This window comes from Abramis brama (genome assembly GCF_963993115.1).
Source record: "Abramis brama genome assembly, chromosome: 1".
Classification (NCBI taxonomy): domain Eukaryota; kingdom Metazoa; phylum Chordata; class Actinopteri; order Cypriniformes; family Leuciscidae; genus Abramis; species Abramis brama.
In genome coordinates this window covers 55,401,245-55,421,377 of record NC_139963.1, presented here as the reverse complement: position 1 = coordinate 55,421,377, position 20,133 = coordinate 55,401,245, and the positions used below count along the sequence as shown (strand labels likewise).

Below are 20,133 nucleotides of genomic sequence, written 5' to 3'. Positions count from 1 at the left end.
GTCAATATCTTCGCCTATGAGAGGTCCGTCTGATGTGTAACGCGAGCATAGTTCCGGTTAGATCTGTATTCTAAAGGATTATCCTTAGTAAAGGCTCGCGCGCTGTGAAGATGGCTTAGAGATTGTGTAAATGCGCACAGAGCGCGTTTCCTCTCACTTCATTCGAAAAGTTTTTTCTTACCAACGAAAGCTCACAGAAACGTGAAAATGGTCTCATTTGAAAGGTAACATCCTAAACTAAAAGGTGATATAGATTATGTTTGCGGCTGGCGGAAGCCGTCATCTGAGCTGGAATGTGATACTTTTCTCTGTTATTCCGTTTGATTCTATTTCACTGGGCGATACTTTTTGAAGATATTTTGATCTATGAACTACATCTAGGGGTGGGCGATATGGCAAAAATATAATATCACGATTTATTTTCAGAAAAATCACGATTTTATCACGATTCTTTTTTATGTTGGTTTTACTATTTTGTGACTGAGCATGCCAAACTAATGTCCATATTTTAAAAACAAAGCCTTAGGTAACAAAATATAAAATAAAAAAAAGAATGGCAGACAGGGGCGAAGACAAAAATATTTGTCATTATTTTCTTTGTTATTAAATATTAAGATCAAAGATATACATTACACATACTTAATATACAAATTAAATAAACAGTGCTTTATGTTTTCAGCTACAGTAGGTGTATTTAACAGTAGCATTGAAGAAAGTAATTAAATGAACAAATATGAAAATAAAACAAAACAGACTTCACTGTATTATACATTGATACTTATTAAAGCTACTATTAAAGTTATCAGTCAAGAGCAGTGAGTGATTTTCTCTTTGCATTTTGTTGTTTTATTAACATTAATGGAATAGTTCTCCTAAAAATTCAAATTGTCATAATTTACTCTCTCAGGTTATTTTAAACTCGAATAAGTTTCTTTCTTCTGTTGAAAATAAAAGTTATTTGAAAGGATGTGGGTAACCAAACAGAGTTAATGTACCCCAGTGACTACCATAGTATATTTTTCAGTCAATGGGGACCAGCTACTGTTTGGATAGCCACATTCTTCAAAATATTAATATTAAAAAAAATATTAGAAGGAAATTAGTACAGGTTTGGATCAACATTAGAGCGCGTAAATAATGAGATTTTTATTTGTGGGTGAACTATCCCTTTGAAGGCTTCTGGTAGTGGTCGACACGCGTTCACGGAGATGGATGCTGGCGTATGACGTAGGACGTAGCGTAGGAAGCGTTGTGACATAGAACAAATGTAGAGTTTTGTTTTGCTCTGCTCTGCTCTCTGGCTGCGCTGTCACGTTCATGTTTGCCCAACACTAACTGACATTTGTTAAAGGGCACCTATTATGCAAAATTCACTTTTACATGGTGTTTGAACATAAATGTGTGTTGGCAGTGTGTGAGCAAAACCACCCTAGAATGATAAAAATCCACCCAGTAGTTTTTTTACTATCTCAATAAATCATAAGCACTGATTTTGATTAATTCAACAGAACGAGCTGTTCTAAGATTGCCCTCACTGTGACGTAGAATTGCGCAAGCCCCACCGACGTGGTTTGATTGACACTGTGGTTTTGGCATAGACCCCGCCCTCGGTGATCTGTACACCATCCTCCATTGTTTCAACGACAGCCGGTAATGTCTTCTAAGAAACATAAGTGTTCTGTTGTGGGATGTAATAATGTACATAGTAGTTTTCACTTACTTCCGACATCAGAGCCACTGAAAACGCAGTGGATGGATTTTATTTACGAAGGAAAGGCGCCACTTAAACTTCCAAAATACGTTTATGTTTGCGCAAATCATTTTCTGACTGACTGTTTTGTGAACGAGGGTCAATTCAAAGCAGGTCTTGCTTCAAAGTTAATCCTCAAGTTTGGATCGTTGCCTACTGTTCGCGATCCAACGTCACCTCCAGAAGAAGTAAGTGTATTTTATGATTTTTGAGCAAATAGTCATTTCAGTCAATGTCAGCCAATTAAACAACAAATGCGTCTAAAGTTGTTGTTGTCGTCGTCGTAGGATGTCTGTGTATATAATTTAAAGGGTTAGTTCACCCAAAAATTAAAATTCTGTCAGTAATTACTCACCCTTCTGTTGTTCCAACCCCGTAAGACCTTCGTTCATCTTCGGAACACAAATTAAGATATTTTTGATTAAATCTGAGAGCTGGATCACTCCTCCATAGGCTTCTAAGCGATTGAAACTTGCTGGCCCAGAAAAGTCATTAAAGACATCGTTAATATAGTCCAAGTGACTACAGTGGCTCAATCTTAAGTTTATAAAGCGACGAGAATACTTTTTGTGCGCAAAAAAACAACACAAATAACGACTTTATTCCACTATTCATTTCCTTCTCTCTGGGCCTCGTAGTGTTTAAGTGTAGCGCGTCTGTGTTTCACGTCACACGCATCCCACACATGACAAGCGTCGACCAATAGTGCAACACAGACGCGCTGCGCTTAAACACTACGTAAACTAACTAGAGGCCCAGAGAGAAGGAAATGAATAGTGGAATAAAGTCATTATTTTTGTTTGTTTTTGGGCACAAAAAGTATTCTCGTCTCTTGATAAACTTAAGATTGAGCCACTGTAGTCACTTGGACTATATTAACGATGTCTTTAATGACTTTTCTGGGCCAGCAAGTTTCAATCACTTAGAATCAGCTCTCAGATTTAATCAAAAAATATTTGAATTTATGTTCCGAAGATGAACGAAGGTCTTACGGGGTTGGAACAACATGAGGGTGAGTAATTACTGACAGAATTTTCATTTTTGGGTGAACTATCCCTTTAAACCTTGTTTGTATAGTTTGTAACCACACGTTTATAATTTTTTTTAAAGATATTGTATTAAAAACTGTGTATGTTTTCTGTAAAGACAAGACATAAAAATTGCTATGTTTATACAAAGGCCAGCACATCGACACGAAGCTGTAGAACGAGGGATATTGGCGTGCAGACAGAAACATCACAGCTATGCAGTGTTGGTACACAACTGTCAATGCTTCAAACACACCACAGGAGTATCGGTATGTTGATGTTTTTAACTATATTTATATGATATATTATACAACATAATATTTTATAATTGTATTAACTAACTAACTGTATTTTTATATGTACATTTCGAAATTCATTTTCTGTAAAGTTGCTTTAAAACAATGTATTGTGAAAAGTACTATACAATTAAATTTGAATTGAATTGAATAGCCACGATAGAGAAAATGAATCTTTGCTGAAACTTTGCTGAATTTTATATTCCAGGTGTCCAGACAGAGACAACATTGTCAAGTTTTGATGTTAGCACAAAATTAGTTTCTCATAGAGCTGTTGCGTCTTCCACGACTTCATCAAAGAGACCTTGTCTGGACCTTGAGGAAGATGAAGATATCCTACAGGAATGCTCTTCAATACTAACAGCACAAGAGACTGGTGTCACATTTAATCCTGCAGAGGCAGACACATCAATAACAGAGCCAAAAGACTTGTCGTAAGTTTATATTGTATTTTAGAATAATGTTTGTTTTAATCTAATTTTTATGTAGTGCTTATATAAATTAATGTTGTTGTTGTTGTTGTTGTTGTTGTTTTCAGAGCTCAAGCATCCAGCCCTATTCAAAAAATCTGTAAATATATTGTCTATGAGACCTGCATCATGGAACTGTTTGAGGTGTGCCCGGTATGTCATAGAAGCTGTCATATAAGATCACAAAGGATTGGAACATTTCTACGTGTTGAACAACTCTGCCACCATTGTCAGTTCTCACGGAAATGGAGCAGTCAGCCGATTTTGGGCAGTACTCCAGCTGGAAACCTTCACCTTTCTGCTGCTGTGTATCTCAGTGGTGCTTCATTTGTCACAATTGAAAAGGTATTTGTAAATGAAATAATTGATAGCTTTGCAGTTACATTAGGCCGTGAGACAGAGGGTTGATCGGAGAGGGTTGATTAAACCGCATGGTGATTTTTGTGTAGGTATTTGACCCTGTATTTGAAAAAATGTGTGATAGCATTAGATTCAAGGTAGTTTTTGGTTACGGAGGACGATTTTCAAACATATGTCAAGAAAAAGGATAAATGAAATTTGTATAGGAGTTTGTATAAGAGTATTGAGTTTGTACAAATATTGTATTTGTATAGTATCAGAGCCTGAGGAAGCATGGTGTATGATACACTTGTCTTGTGGCATTCCCTTCTCCTTTTCCCTGTTTAAGTGGATAGCACCACCACTAAGCCTGAAACAGCATAAAACATTTGATTATCACACCTCCAGAAATGTACTTGCACAAAATTTTCAAGTAGAATTCCGTGAAAAAGTCCAAATCAGAAAAAGCATGGGATCAAAACACAAAACAAAACAGCCATATCACCATAAACTGTTGCATAACACCATAAAAAGTTTCTCAGCGCCCCAGAGGCCTAGAAAGGTGGTTGACACATCATTTTAAAGCCCCGACACTGCCTCTTCCAATGCAACAACAAAAACCGTTTGGATTATAGAAGCATTTTTCTCTCTTATAGTCACTGAACACCTTACCTTGAGATAGGATGATTGATTGTGTTGATTGATGAGATCAGTGATCAATTTCACTGATGAGAAATCAGTGTTTGGGGTCCCGTCTCATGGCCTACATGAGACTAAACATTTATAATGTAAAAAATATTATGTTTATTCATTTATTAGTTTACTGTTTACCAACTTTTGTCACATCTGTTGTCAAGATATTTGCAGCTATGAAGTTACATCTTTTCAAGTACGACACCTTCCGTCGTCATGCACGAATGTGCATTGAGCCTGCTATTGTTTACAAATGGAGAAACTGGCAGGATGAGATGCTACAGCTGTTGGCTCAAAGGGAAAAGGTCATTGTTGGAGGAGATATGAGGGCTGACTCACCAGGTACACTGTGGGACAAATTTACATTGTTTTTTTAGAAATAAATAAAAAAAAATAGAATTTGATCTTCTATACAAGGCACATTGTGTAATAAGAGATTATGTATGTTTGTTTTTGAAGGGCACTCTGCCAAATATGGCAGTTACACAATGATGGACCTGGAGACAAACACCGTTGTTGATGTACAACTCGTCCAGGTAAATGAGCAGAAACCTTTGATGCAACGTCCTGGAAAACTTGTGTATTTTATTTTAAACGCTAAAAACTAATTGTATTTTGATCACTTGTCAGAGTAATGAAGTGGGAGGAAGTTACCACATGGAAAAGGAAGGTTTGAAGAGAGGTCTTGACTTTTTGGATTCTCGTGGTGTGACTCTGGACTGCATTGTGACTGACCGACATCCGCAAATACAAAAATTCCTCAGGGAACGCAATGTCAACCAATTCTATGATGTCTGGCACGTAGAGAAAGGTAAATAACCTTACTACCATCATATCATTTTCTAGATTTTTACAGACTAATAATTGCGATGAAACTGTATTAGCGGATGATTATGTGTTAGCGGAACATTTATTTATATATATATATATATATATATATATATATATATATATATATAAACACCACTATTACATTATATGTGATGACACATTGCTCTACTTATTGTGAGTGTTGTCATGTTTGTATTTAATTGCAATCTCCAGGAATTTCAAAGCAGCTGGAAAAAGTGTGCAAGTTAAAGGGTTGTGAGAAAATACGTAAATGGTTGCATAGTATAAAAAACCACATCTTTTGGACTGCTGCATCATCAAGCAGTGGACGTGAAAGAGTGGCTAAATGGACGTCTATGCTAAACCATATGCAAAATAAGCACACACATGAAGACAGCAATTTTCCAGCATGTCTACATGGACCAAGGAGAAGTCGAGACACAAAAAAGTGGCTAGCTGCTGGTATGTAGGCTAAAGAAGCAATAGTTACTTTTAAAAAAACGCATGCAGATCATATAGCTTGCCTTTTTTTATTTAAAACTACATATCATACTATAGTAACACTTCCAATAATTTAGGAACACTGCCATATTTCAAGTTGGAGAGAGTTCTCTCCAACAAGAGAATTTTGAAGGATGTTGCCAAGCTAAGTCCGCACTTCCAGACTTCTTCTATCAAGGTTTTCCACAGTGTAATACTACGGTTTACACCAAAAAATGTGGTTTTTACATTTCTGGGAATGTTGTGCAGGTAATGTTATTGTTGTAAAAATAAATTTACTTTTACATACACTGTAGACATTGTATGTTGAACATGTATTTATTGCTTACAGACTATACCTGGCTGCACTACATTACAATGAGAATGCCGGGCGTCCTCAAGCCACAACAGCAGCTGGTCGACCGGTATTCAAAGTGACCTTTCCAAAGGCCAAGGAGGGAGAATACCGGGTCAGAGAAGTGAAGACACAAGCAACCTTCAGTGTGTATAAAATGAGTTTACTTAAAGGGGGGTGAAACACTCATTTTCAGTCAATCTCATGTTAATCTTGAGTACCTATAGAGTAGTATTGCATCCTTCAAAGCTCCAAAAAGTCTTTAGTGTTATTATATTTATAAAAGAAAGATAGGCTGTACCGAGTCTTTCCGGAAAGAAACGAGCGGCTGGAGGCGTGCCGTGCGGGCGAAAGCTAAAACTTTCAGAAACTTGTGACAAACCGGAAGGACAGTTTTTGGCACAGAAATACTCCTTCAAACGTACAATTTAATTTTTGAAACTTTGTCCATGTTTAGCATGGGAATCCAACTCTATAACAGTGTAAAAAACTCAGTATGCATGAAATAGCTTTTCAATCCCTTTAACCCTCTAGGCGCCATGGTCGAGTTTACTCGACAAGATGCGGCACTGAATAAAACGGCCGATTTTGTCAAATAGGGTGTCAAATTTCGTTCGACCTCCCCTCCACTAGATTGCAGACATGTCATACTTCATCCCAGACTAAAAAAAAGAGTCATGCTTCTATACAAAATCTTCGAGCTAGAGCGCATTGAATCAGTGCAAACAAAAGCGGAGCTAGTGTGCGAATGAGCCATTTTGGGAGATTTTTACCGATTTTTACCGCACTAGCCAGCTTTGTCTTCTGACCGTGTGCCTCTCCGCAATCGCGGTGACAGTATTGTGGTGGAGGCTTTGTCTAATGCCACTGGGTATGTTATACGAGGTCAAAGTATTCATAGGACAGATAGGGGGTAACGTGGAGGCAGGGTGGGGAGTCGCAATGACAATGACAGTAGTCCGAGCTGTGCACACCCGGCGCGCGCGCGCGAGGCAGATCTGGCCGCGCCAGCGCCCGCGCTGCTCGTGTGTGACACGTGGCGGTGTGACACGGGACAGAGGGGCTATTATGCATAGTCTATCACAAGCTGTTGGGAATGCCGGCTTTGTGTGTCATATGAATAATATATATGTGCCCCATACATGGAATGAGAGTGCCTACTGTATGTAGTAAATGGAAAATCTCTACAGCAAAAGGCCAACCGCTACATGCATTTGGTTTGTTTCTACCATTTATTAGTAATGATTTACACAGTTTGTTTACTACTTACTATTTACCTGAGCATTCAGTATTGCGTAATATAGCATACAGAAGGTGAGGGGCATTTTGAGGGTAAAGAAGTGCTGCATTTTATCATTTAAACGTGACTTTTCATGAAAATTCTATAATCCATGATGGCCGCCACCATATGACGTCATAATATGCAAATCAGATGGGACAATGTAATCCCTACATAAACTTTGGGTCATCCTTAATATTTCTCTAATTTACAGAAAGTCTCTATCTTTTATCACTTTTAAGATATAGCCTTTTGAAATTAAGATGTCAAAATCGATCGGTTTAGGAAAAAAACTCTGGTGCCTAAAGGGTTAACAAATTTAATACAAATGTACATATCTTTTTTGCATTGTTTCTTACAAGCTATTTGAAAACTCAATATTTTACTAATTTAAAAAATAAAATAAAATGTTATATTGCACAGGATATGTGGATGACCTGCTGGACCTCATATTTGACAAAGTCTTTGTGGATCCTGCACCATATGTGGATGATGTTTTGAGGATACCAATACCACCAGCATTGTGTGCAGAGTATGACCGGCCAGAGAAGGAGGAGGCCATCTCTAGTAGGGTATCTCGGTTTAATCAATACGTGGTCGAAAACCTACATAACCTGCCCTGGGCATCAGGAAACTCTCTTTGAATCCTCAGGACCACACAAGCTGGAATCACAACTCAAACTTTTCGTCCAAGGAAACCCCAGCACGAGCTCACAAAACTCCGATAAGCTAAAACGACTAACGCACACACACGGGCACATTCTCAAAACAGGGTTCAAGGATGTGTTTTTTTTTTCAAAATCATTTGTTGTCTGGAGTTGAAATATTTGATATTTAATTGATCATGGTTCAATTTATTTTTGGAGGTGTGTCCTTTTATTAAAATTATTTTATTTCTAAACTTATTTGTATAGTTCAGTGTCTTTATGCATAATGTAAATTAAAAAAATGTATTATGCAAGTTGTTGTGAAATTTTTTAAAGCTATAATATGTTTTGTTTTCACTATAATTTCCTTTGAATATAACCCGGGAAATATTAGACTAAAAATTCAAAGATTTTTAATATTTAGAAGAAATTTTTTCTTAAATGTGACCCTGGATCACAAAATCAGTCTTATGTCGCACGGGTATATTTGTGGCAATAGCCAACAAAACATTGTATGGGTCAAAATTATAGATTTTTCTTTTATGCCAAAAATCATTAGGATATTAAGTAAGGATCATGTTCCATGAAGATATTTTGTAAATTTCCCACCTTAAATATATTAAAAATATATATTTTTGTGAATGGATGCAGCACTATCGCCAATAGAAATGGACAACTTTAAAGACGATATTCTCAATATTTAGATTTTTCTGTACCCTCAGATTTCAGATTTTCAATAGTTGTATCTCAGCCAAATATAATTGTCCTATCCTAACAAACCATACATCAATGTAAAGATTATGTATTCAGCTTTCAAATTACACCATCAGATCACTTTTTTTTTCTTTGTTCATTTGGCAGTTATAACTCAGATACAACAGCCAAACAAAATCTAAAGTTAATAATATAATGGTCAAGAGCCCAACTAAAGTAAACAATCATCACCATAACGGTGGCTTACAATTTGTGATTTTCTCCTTCAGTGATTCTGCTTGTTAACATCAGGTGTCTTCAATAATGATCAATCATCACTCAATGAATCACTTAATTATCTCATTAACTTAAACACTCTTGAGTGTTAATTTAACACTCATATTTTAACACTTTACACTCTACAAGTGTGGTCTCATATGTACTCCCAGGTGTGTTAATTTAAAGGGGGGGTACAATGGTGTTTCATGTATTCAGAGTTGTTGACAGTGTTAAAGAGATGGATTCTCATGCTAAACATGGGCAAAGTTTTAAAAAAATATTTTGGACGAATAACGGAGAATTTATGTGCCGAAAATCTTACTTCCGGGTTGGTAGAAGTTTCGGCTTTTTTTTTCTCGATTCGTGGATGTAATGACGTAGACCAGAGTGGAACTCCTTATATGAGCATTTCTCCCGGAAAATCTCGCCCGCGCCCACGTCGACCAGTGGAGGGCGAGGCCGCGCACATCAACAGGAAATCAACGGCAGCGCTGCATAGTGTCTCCAAAGTGTGTTTTTGGATGTGAGGGAAAGCTTACCATCATGTTCAGCTTCCCAAAGAACCCAGCGTTTGGAACAGTGGATGCAGATTGTTTTTCCAGAGCAAAAACGAGTTGTGTAGCCTAAGACTGTTTGTTCCATGCATTTCAAGATGATCGTTTTATAAACAAAGCCCAGATCGACGGATTTGCAGATCGTCTAATGCTTAAGAACGAGCAAATCACAATGATAAACGTTTGCGGTCACAGACGGTGAGTAAACTGCTCAAATGTCTCTCTGTGTTGTTGTTAGCTATCAGCTATTAGCTTTGCCCACACGCAGCCCACACGCAGCCTCCAGACGTTCGTTTTTTTCCGGAAAAACTCAGTACAGCCTATCTGTCTTTTATAAATATAATAAATCTAAAGACTTTTTGGAGATATGAAGGATGCAATACTACTCTATAGGTGCTCAAGATTAACAGGAGATTGAGTGAAAATGAGGATTTAACCCCCCCTTTAACACTGGAGTTTTTGCTGTGTAAATGCAATTTGTAATAGTTTTCTAAAGTAACCTCATCACTTGAAGGAACCGTCATGGTTCTGATATGATATATCGGTACCGTTAGTTGATTGGTGGAACTATTGTTATCAGCAAAAATCCACACCAATGTTTTTTTGTTGTTGACTAGAGGCTGCATTAGCAGATAAAGAACAGCAGTGTGTTTGCCGTTGAGGCTGTGAGGACTCTAACATTAGTACCTCAAGCGATTAAAGCAATGTGACAAAACCACATGCAAACCTGATCCAAATGTTTTATGACACAATTGTTACCATCTATTTCCATTAGTTTATATCCAGCTGGTCACTTTTATGCATTCATTGGCTGGCAAAGTTGCGTATTTAAAGTGACGTGATTGCTTTCTCAACATTGATATGTTCATGTGGCCGACAGAAACATAAACAAATCAGAAATGTATTTGATCCAATTCTTTTTTATCACTACAATACATATTGTAATTTTGATTAGATAATCATCAAGTGTTCTAATATAAAAGCAAATAAAGTGAGATACTATGTAATATAGATTTATGTAATTTTAATCCTCTGGCATTTGCAGATATTTAAAGATGGCCATCTTGAAGACTCTTTGGATTTGTATGAAATGGTAACACTTTACAATAAGATTGAAAGTTTAGCATTAACTAAGGTTAATAAATGTTGTAGTATTGTTAGTTTTTTAATTTCAACATTTACTAAGAGGGCCGGGGTTGTGGCCGTTTGCGGAGGCATCCTCACGCAAAAGTCGGCCCCCGGGACAGGTGGAGGAGGAAGAAAAGGAGCAGGGTGGGGAATGGGAAGGGGAAGGAATTGTGTCGGCGCCTGTCCAGTTAGCGGAGGCATCATCACGCTAGGGTGAACACCTGGAGCTGAAAAGTACTGATAGGGGAAAAGGTAAGAAATAGGAGGAAAAGGGAACGTTTGAGGAGTTGATGCGTAGTTGGTGTTGCAGGGGGCTGGAGTGTGCAGTGCCGTGGTGGGAGGAGCTGAGGAGAAAAGTTGACCATTATTTAATCTATATGTCTCCTTGCAATCTACTCACCCACCTCCTCCCACGTCATCGGCTCGAACGAGCAAGGCCCGCCGGGCCCCGATCTCTCGTCAGCGATGTCAACACAAGTTCGTAGTGATATGCAGGCTAACACCAAGGCAGTGAGAGCAGACAGATCATGGAGATGTTACAAGTGTGGGAAAGAAGGACATATCAAGCGTGATTGTCCAAATAAGAAAAAACTGACTAAAACACACAAAGCCAAAAATGTAACGTGAACACGATGAAGACTCGTCTGAGAGTGCCTTCGTCGCCAGAGAGGATAAGATGGAAAAGGATAAGATGACACAACAGGTCGAGTGGTTAATCGACTCTGGAGCCTCAAAGCACATGACGTGTCATGAAGAAATTCTTCAAGACTACCAGCAATTTCCAAAAGCACAGTCTGTGAAACTCGGTAATGGCAGTGTGGTTGACGCTCTAGGACTTGGTAATGTTAAACTGAGAATAACATTAAATGTCACAATGTTTTATATGCTCTATGTTCCCAAGTTATCCGTGAATCTCATCTCAGTGGGAGCTGCTGTAAAAAAAGGAAATACGGTACAGTTCAAGAAGTCTCGCTGTTACATCCGTGATAAAAATGGAAATTTCAGAGGAATGGGAACACAAAGATCTGATGGATTGCATCAGCTGGATGTCGAGGGAAGTTCGCCCGTCTGTCACTGTGCGTCAAGTGCATTAATAGCAGCCAGTTTGTGGCACCAGTGACTGGGTCACAACCACTAAGTTGAAGGCACTTAAAAAACTGGTGAATGGAGTGGACCTTGCTGCAGAGAAAGAAGTTCCCTTCTGTGAAGCATGTGTGAAAGGCAAGCTTTCTAGGAAGCCACATAAGCCAGTGGGAGAGATCCGTTCCAAACATAAACTACAGTTGGTTCATAATGACGTCTGTGGTCCCATGCAGACTGAATCTGTAGGTGGATCAAAGTACTTTGTGACTTTTATTGATGACTATTCTAGATGTTGCATTGTATACTTTATGAAAAAGAAGAGTGAAGGTCTTTGCAAATTCAAGGAATTTGAGAAAATATTATCCAATGAGTGCGGACAGAAAATAGCAAGACTAAGAACGGATAATGGTGGCGAACACACATCCAAAGAATTTCAAGAATACTTGAAGGCTCAAGGTATCCACCATGAGACAACTGTACCTCACACACCTCAGCAAAATGGTGTTGCAGAAAGAATAAATAGGACATTAATTGAAGCAGCGAGAACCATGCTCTCTCACGCTTAATTACCAAAGTCATACTGGGCAGAGACTGTAGCGACCGCAGCTTACATACAGAACAGACTCCCCACATCTGTACTGAAACAAGTGACGCCCTCCCAGAGATAGTAGGTGTGTTCGACATCGGCTGTGGCTGGATGCAACCGATCGGCGAGTGTAGCCGCGTGCAGCAGGGGAGGAGCTGCAAACGGAGACGTGAAGTCGGACACTTTCTGGTTCCCGTGGTGACCACTCACGTGGTGTTCGCATACTTTACCACAGCTGCAGTGAAATAAATGCAATATTTGCCAAATAATGCACAGATGTTTCAGAGACATTTTCATTCAGTACTTTATGTACTGCTTCTTACAGCGTCTGTTTGAACAAGAATAAAGTTCAACATAAGCTACTATCAATGAAGAGTCTTTTGATAAACATGACACAATATAACATGACAACGACATGAAAAGAGTGTTCACTGTTATCATAAACTGATTTGAGAGCTTTAGAGGAACTAAAGGTGTTCGAAATAAACACGAAACACACGTGATCGTTGTCATGCGGTGAATCCGGCCAATCGTGGAACAGCTGTGTCGTCATCAGCCCTCGTGCAGCCCAGGGCAGCCGCTCTTGAGAAGCTGCACTGGCTGAGTTCTCCGGCTACTCTCGAATCGCTCTCGCGGTACTTTGATGGCACACGTCACAGTCACGTGGCGTCGGCGCTGCATCAAGTCGGACAAAATTTCTAACCGGCATGCACTGCTTCAAGTCAGCCGCCGATCGGTCTGCGCAGAGCTGCATGAAGTCGAACAAGCCTAGAGTGACAAACAGCCAAATGTGAGTCACATGTCAGTGTTTGTTTGTGTAGCTTATGCACTTGTCCCAGACACAGAAAGAAGAAAACTGGACAAGAGAACTGTGACTGACGTCACATTGACGTACTGTGCCTGCTGGGTTACCATATCATCCATAATAGCAATGATCTCATTTTGCACTTTGTGGTGAGTATATTTTGCATTTGACGGATTTTCAGTTATCTTCTTAGCAACAGTTTGGTCAAACATGCTGATGACATTGAGGAGTTAAGTTTCCCCTGTTCGCTGAGTGCTCATCCTCTCTGTGGCCACACTGAGACTTGAAATAACATGCCTTGACATGCCTTGTAGCGCAAACAGTTGTGCTAGCTGCCGTCTCTGCATTTACGACCACTCCATCTTTTCTTAATAAATGAAAAGCGTAGTTACAATCCACGTGACATGCCACGTCAGATGTCACATATAAGTTACACACGGCACACGCGTAATGAGAAATTTTTTTTTTATTTCATTGTTGTCTTAAATTTTTTTATTATTTATTAATTAGAATACTACGGAAGCGCTTGGTGAAGAAAAAAACCTATCGCGTTATTTCAAGATATTAAGCCATTATTTCAACATAATATCTCGTTATTTCAACATAATATGTGTGCGTGCAACAAGCAAGATGTGCATTTGTAAATCCAGTGCATTGATTTTATTAATAAAATAGTGTTGACGTGTCACTGTGTCTTCTGTACAGTTCTGTCTCGGAAGATTACAGACTAGGCTACAGTTGATGTGTAGAGTTGACGATCGCCATCTCCGTAGTGAACGCGCCTATAGAGAGAAATGCACATAATGGATTACAGAGAGTAGCCTATTTATTTTCGTTTTGAATTGTTTCGTTTAAAGACATTTCAAGCTTTCTATAGATAGGCTATATTTCTCACGTCTGTTAGGCATATGCTGAGTTTAGGTTCTTTGCGCTCCAGTTCACGTGTAATGCAAGTGACCGCGCCCGCGCCTCCATGTCATGATTTATAGGCTATTGTCTGCTATATTTGCTTCTTAAATCCAGGCAATTGGTTGATGAAAAATTGATTAAAATTAAGATACAATTTATACAAAACGAAATTCACTTTAAAGAAAGGTTTTCTACAAAACAAAACTTAATGAAGTGGTCAAAATCATGTCTGGCGACCCACTCCATGTTTCTCGATATATTGCATGTACTTTTCATAATCAACATAGATGAAAAAAAAAAAAAAACATTATAACAAATATGAAACTAAATGCACTTATTTAATAGCTACAACACATATAGTAGGCTTACAGACTCTCTATTTGTACAAATTGCTGCACATTCATTTAATTCTGAATTTTGCACACACAAGTTGAAAGGCATTTGTTTGTGCATAGTAAAACAAATCTGCAACATTTATCAAGTTCATGGATAATTGTGCATGCATTTATTAATCATTATGATACTAAAATCATAATAAAGTAGGCTACACTATGTACAAAAAATCAGATGAGCCCAGAATATGAACGCAACGTGTTTAATTACACGTTAAGCATTTTCCTCCCATAGAAAATCATCATAAGAACGCTTAATGCGGCTTAATGCAGATTAGAATGTCCCGTTATTATGTCGAAATAAAAGATAATTATGTTGAAATAAGGACTTAATATCTCTAAATAGAAAGTTTTCTTTTTTTCCTGCATCAATTGTTTCAGGGCTTCCATAGAACACAGCCTGAATATAATTGATTCCAGAAATAATTTTTTGGGGGGCTATGGGGGTGCTTTGCTCTTTCTTGGGGGTGTTGAAGCACCTGCTAGCCCCTCCCTAGCGCCGCCCATGCCAACGCCTGATGAAACTGTTTACCGCACTGATCACAGTTAAATGGTCTTTCTTCAGAATGAGAAGCAGAAGTGATTTCAGAGAGAAAGCCTGAGCCGCTTCTTCCCAGTGTGAACTCTCATGTGACGCTTAAGAGTTGTTTTGTATCTTTATCATATGTGGCTTTTCTCCAGTGTGGATCCTCTCATGTGTTTTCAGATGTGCTGACTGACTGAATCTCTTGTCACAGTGTGAACACTTGTAAGGTTTTTCTCCAGTGTGAATCCTCTGGTGCAGTTTTAAATGTTCAGCTTTAATAAAAGTCTTCTCACACTCAAAGCACATGTACTCTCTCACACCAGTATGTATTTTCTCATGTTTATGTAAATATTGCAGCAATGAAAAACTCTTTCCACACACAGAACATGAATGCGGCTTCTCCTTCGTATGAACTCTCAGGTGTGACTTCAGGCTTGATGATCCATGAAATGTTTTGCCGCATTCATTACATGTGAACGGCTTTTCACCAGTATGAACTCTTACATGATACTCAAGACTTCGTTTTTCTAAGAAACTCTTCCCACACTGATCACATGTGAATGGCTTCTCTCCAGTGTGGATTCTCAGATGTCGCTTGAGATGTGGTGATCGCATGAATCTCTTCCCGCACTGATCACATGTAAACGGCTTCTCTCTAGTGTGAACTCTCATGTGAATCTCAAGATTTTTCTCATACGTGTAACTCCTTCTACACTGAGTGCAGGTGAAAGATTTCTTGGCTCTTCTTTTCTTTAAAAAATTACTTTCAGTCTTTGAGCGACTCGAAGGTTTTTCTCCAGGTTTGACATGATGCTCCTCCTCCACTTCACTCAGTTCTTCACTCTCCTCCTTCACTTCACTCAGTTCTTCTCTCTCCTCCTTCACTTCACTCAGTTCTTCACTCTCCTCCTTCACTTCCATCGGGTCTGAAATCAAAGAAAATAAGTTTAATTTTATTTTCAATGTATTACAATAATTCAAATAGATAATCATGAAGTGAAAATAAACAACAGTGATATAAAAGACAAAATAAAAGCTATAAAATACTCATAATTTTTAGTACACTGATCTTCCGATTTTTATTGTTATAACATTGTAAGCGCAAATCCACGTTTCTGTAGTGAGAAATGTTTTAATATATTTAACAAACAACACAACTATCTAATGTAATAATAATATTAAAAATGTTCCATAAATTTGACAACAAAATTTTACATAGACAATATATTTTTTTAAAAACATTTTAATTATAAAGGGTATGTCCTGACACAACATTACACAAATTGAGGTGAAGTGCATTGTATTTGGCATTTAAGGTAAAGATGACGACATACAGATTGGATTAGGACTTGTGAAACTCTAGAGCCTGGGGAAGGTAACTATACCTGAATACTTCATTTGCATGCTTTATTTAAGGTTGTCACACAGATCTCTAAACACTAACCCCGTAAAAAGTAACTAAACTACAAATGAAACACGGCTTTAGTTGAACTTTAAGTGCAGCATCACACAGCACATTCTCAATATAAACAGTCCTGCTGAAGATACATCAAGAGTTTCCAGATTTCCTAACAGCTTGCGCCAACGCAAACCCTCTTTTTGCGGCTGATCTTATTGGATATGTAGGAGTTTCTCTTTCAGACGCAACATTTATGGGAGGAGAGTATTTATTTGAGTCATGCAAGGTGACTAATTGACTAATTTGCCCCGTTTAGTAAATCTGGCCCCAAGTCTCTATGTTCTTTTTGTCTGAATTTCTAACAGATCCATTGACTTCCATTCATACGCATGTGAATTTGGGACACTGAATGAAAGACAAGCTCAAATGAATTTCTCTGCTTTCCTGTTCAACTTTACAGTGTCCTTTAACTACTATACTTCTTGAGTGCTGACAACATTCACCAATCCTCTTACCAAAGTTATTGTAAGAAGAATAATCTACTTTGACAAACTTATAAGAAATACAGATTTACCAGTAACTATAAGTCAGCTTTTGCTTACAATCCGATCAGTAAATCTGGAAAGTTTATTTATTTGAAACAGTTTGCCATTTACTGTTTATTCACAAAAAAACAAAAGAAAATTTCTGTTCATCAAAATGTAATGAATTGCTTGAATGTTTCTAACATGAATGTTCTTCAGCATCATGAATGAAGAATAAACACCAACCTCTTTGTTCTCAGGATCTTCAGTGTGTTTCATTCGGCAGGGTTCTGGATCACTCATGTTCTCACTGTCCTCTTTAATAAACTCAGTCTTTGCAGATTTCAGCTCTTCCTGATGCTCTGATGCTCGTCTTCACTTGCAGCTGATGGGAATTTACAGAATTTATTGGAGAATTACAGTGGGAGGAGCTTCACTGATCATGTGACTGCTGTGGGAGGAGCGTCACTGATGATGTGAGTGCTGTGGGAGGAGCTTCACTGATGATGTGATTGCTGTGAGAGGAGCTGATCTGCTTAAATCAAAAATATATCAGTTACTGAATTTGTTTTTATACTAATTGAAACATCTGAGTATTCAGTCTGTCTATTGTAAAGTAACTGATGCTCATTTACAAATTTATTTAATTTCTAAGCCTAACATTATTCTGCTGCTTCCTTAAAATATATGCATATATCTAGAAATACAGAAAATAACAACAAAAAAAAAAAATGTAAATGTACATTCTTCCAATATTAATAATTCTCAGAAAAAAAAAACGTTGAAAGGATGAACACAGAAATAAATGTACATATTTATAGCCAACAAATACCTTCAGTCGGTTGACACCAATGAAATAAGTTTTAAGTATCAATTTACAAGAGATCTGAAGACATTAGCATAATAAATGAGGTGAAAACAAGAACTATTTATTTGAACAATGGGTAGGACTATTTACAGTCCTAGTTTGGCCATTATTCTTTTAAAAGCATTCATGTAAATTAAACATCACAGAATGCTAATGCTGTGAATCTGATGTAAGGGAATCGTCTTTATGCAGATTGAGGACTGTTGGGATCCAGTGTCTCTTACAGCTCTACAGATATTAAAGTATCATAATGTACAATCTAGGCACTACTGCTGAAACCTGCATTGAAGAGAATCTGTTAATGTACTTCTCCTTCTCTTGATTACCAGCCATTTTCCTTCAGGTTCACCGTATTTTGGTTTCATGTAAGTTGGTTTTGGTGTTGGTAAGTTTTTATGTCTGTATATTTAAACATGAGATAATGCAACTGCAACAACTATGCCTGCTTTAAAGGTGTTGAGGCCTCTCATTACTGATAATGCCGAAAGCTAAATTGATTATAAATGTTATTATTCTGGTTAAATGTAGATATTCTCGTATTAGTTCCAAAAAAAAGGATCATTTATATTGGAGTCAGATCAATAAAATTATGCTTGTTATCCTTCAACTGCTTTTTGTACCAATTATTGGTCCAAAATAGCACTGGAAGCCTCCAAGACTTAAAAAATAAAAAGACTTTTCAGCAGCTCTGTTCATATTGATAAGCCTCAGACTATCAAAAGTATGACGTATGATGTAGCGTAAACATTTAAATGCCAAAATGTATTGCTTACGTATTAGACATGAAAAAAGCATAACAGACATAGCACGTAGTGTAAACGTTTAAACGCCTTTCACGGTTCAAATTACTTAATGTAATCGTCTTGCATCTATACTTTTTTGTAAGTCAAAAACGTAAGGTCGTCTGCTGGAAGCTAGTTATTTTAGTTTATAAAGTTTTAAATATGGATATTTTTCTTACAAAAAAGTACTTGGTTACTAACGTAACCTCAGTTCCCTGAGAGTAGGGAACGAGTATTGTGTAGCTATACGTAGGGGAGAACTCCTTTCCTCAGATTATTGAAGCCTTTTTTGTAAAATGCATTGCAGCTACACAGCAAGCACAGAGAGCGTCTTGCTCACTCATTGGCTGTGCTGCAGCAACTGCACATCCAATGGTGAGAAGTGTGCGCCAACGCACGTCTGAGACAGCCAAAATGGTCATGGCTATGTCTATAATAGGGCCCAAATTCGTCCATTATAGCAAGTTTAAATCGTGATAAGCTGCTATGGCTGCCACGTACACTTTGAGAGTCGACAGAGAATGACCCGCATCCAACCGCTCTATAAGGCCTATAAGTCGGGGCAAGGGTGCCAGATCATTCCGTTCACCTGTGTGTGGAGATCTTTCCTCAGTGGGACAGGCCAAGGGACTTCGTCCATCATCTGAACCAGCTCTGGGAACCACGGCCTGGATCTCCAGAGGACGGGCAACTAAGAGGACTGGGCATCTGTCCTCTCTGACCCATTTTGATGACCTGAGGGATCATGGAAACGGGGGGAAATGCATAAAGAGGGCGACTGGGCCAGGGATGGGCCAGCGCGTCCCTGTTCTTTGAAAAGAACACTGCGCAGTGAGTGTTGTTTCGCAAGGTGAAAAGATCGACTTTGGCCTTGCCGAAAATACTCCATAACAGACAAACCGCCTGAGGAGTGTTGTTTTGAGATAGCATATCCGCACCCAGATTCTGAATGCCCGGGAAATGTGCTGCTCCCAGAGAGCTTAGTTTGGCTTGAGCCCAGAGAAGGAAGTCCCTCGCTATGGTATACAGGTTGCCCGACCTGAGACTACCTTGGCGACTTATATATGACACCACCGACATGTTGTCCGTGCCTAAGATGTGGTGTCCTTTGAGATTCGACAGAAATGCTTTTAGGGCTAAACAAACTGCTTTCATTTCCAGACAGATGATATGTCCAGGGACAGGCTTGACCTCGTGCAGCGCTCCTCAACCTAGGTTAGAGACGTCTGTGAAAACCACTTTCCTCCTGGAGGCCACCCCCATGGTCACACCCTCCTGGTACCAGTCCAGGGAACCAGGGCCTGTAAACATTTACATTTTACATTTATTCATTTAGCTGACGCTTTTATCCAAAGCGACTTACAATTGCTATATGTGTCAGAGGTTGCACGGCTCTGGAGCAACTAGGGGTTAAATGTCTTGCTCAGGGACACATTG

General features: G+C 38.5%; 1 protein-coding gene across 4 annotated transcripts; it reads left to right on the top strand.

Annotated features, from left to right (window-relative positions):
• Nucleotides 1-132: 132 nt before the first annotated feature.
• On the top strand, nt 133-8,482 carry LOC311090820 (uncharacterized protein). 4 transcript variants are annotated; one of them, XM_084126369.1, is made up of 12 exons: nt 133-224; nt 1,509-1,938; nt 2,930-3,047; nt 3,283-3,508; nt 3,613-3,889; nt 4,741-4,918; nt 5,036-5,112; nt 5,207-5,387; nt 5,621-5,869; nt 5,986-6,157; nt 6,240-6,388; nt 7,945-8,482. In XM_084126369.1, exons 2-12 carry the CDS (start codon nt 1,654-1,656, stop codon nt 8,163-8,165), a joined length of 2,133 nt encoding a protein of 710 aa, XP_083982495.1. In that variant the 5' UTR covers nt 133-224; nt 1,509-1,653; the 3' UTR covers nt 8,166-8,482. The 4 variants fall into 4 exon arrangements, with proteins under 4 accessions (XP_083982495.1, XP_083982494.1, XP_083982493.1 ...); XM_084126367.1 differs by having other exon boundaries at nt 170-224; nt 1,546-1,938; XM_084126368.1 differs by having other exon boundaries at nt 142-1,938.
• Nucleotides 8,483-20,133: the final 11,651 nt, after the last annotated feature.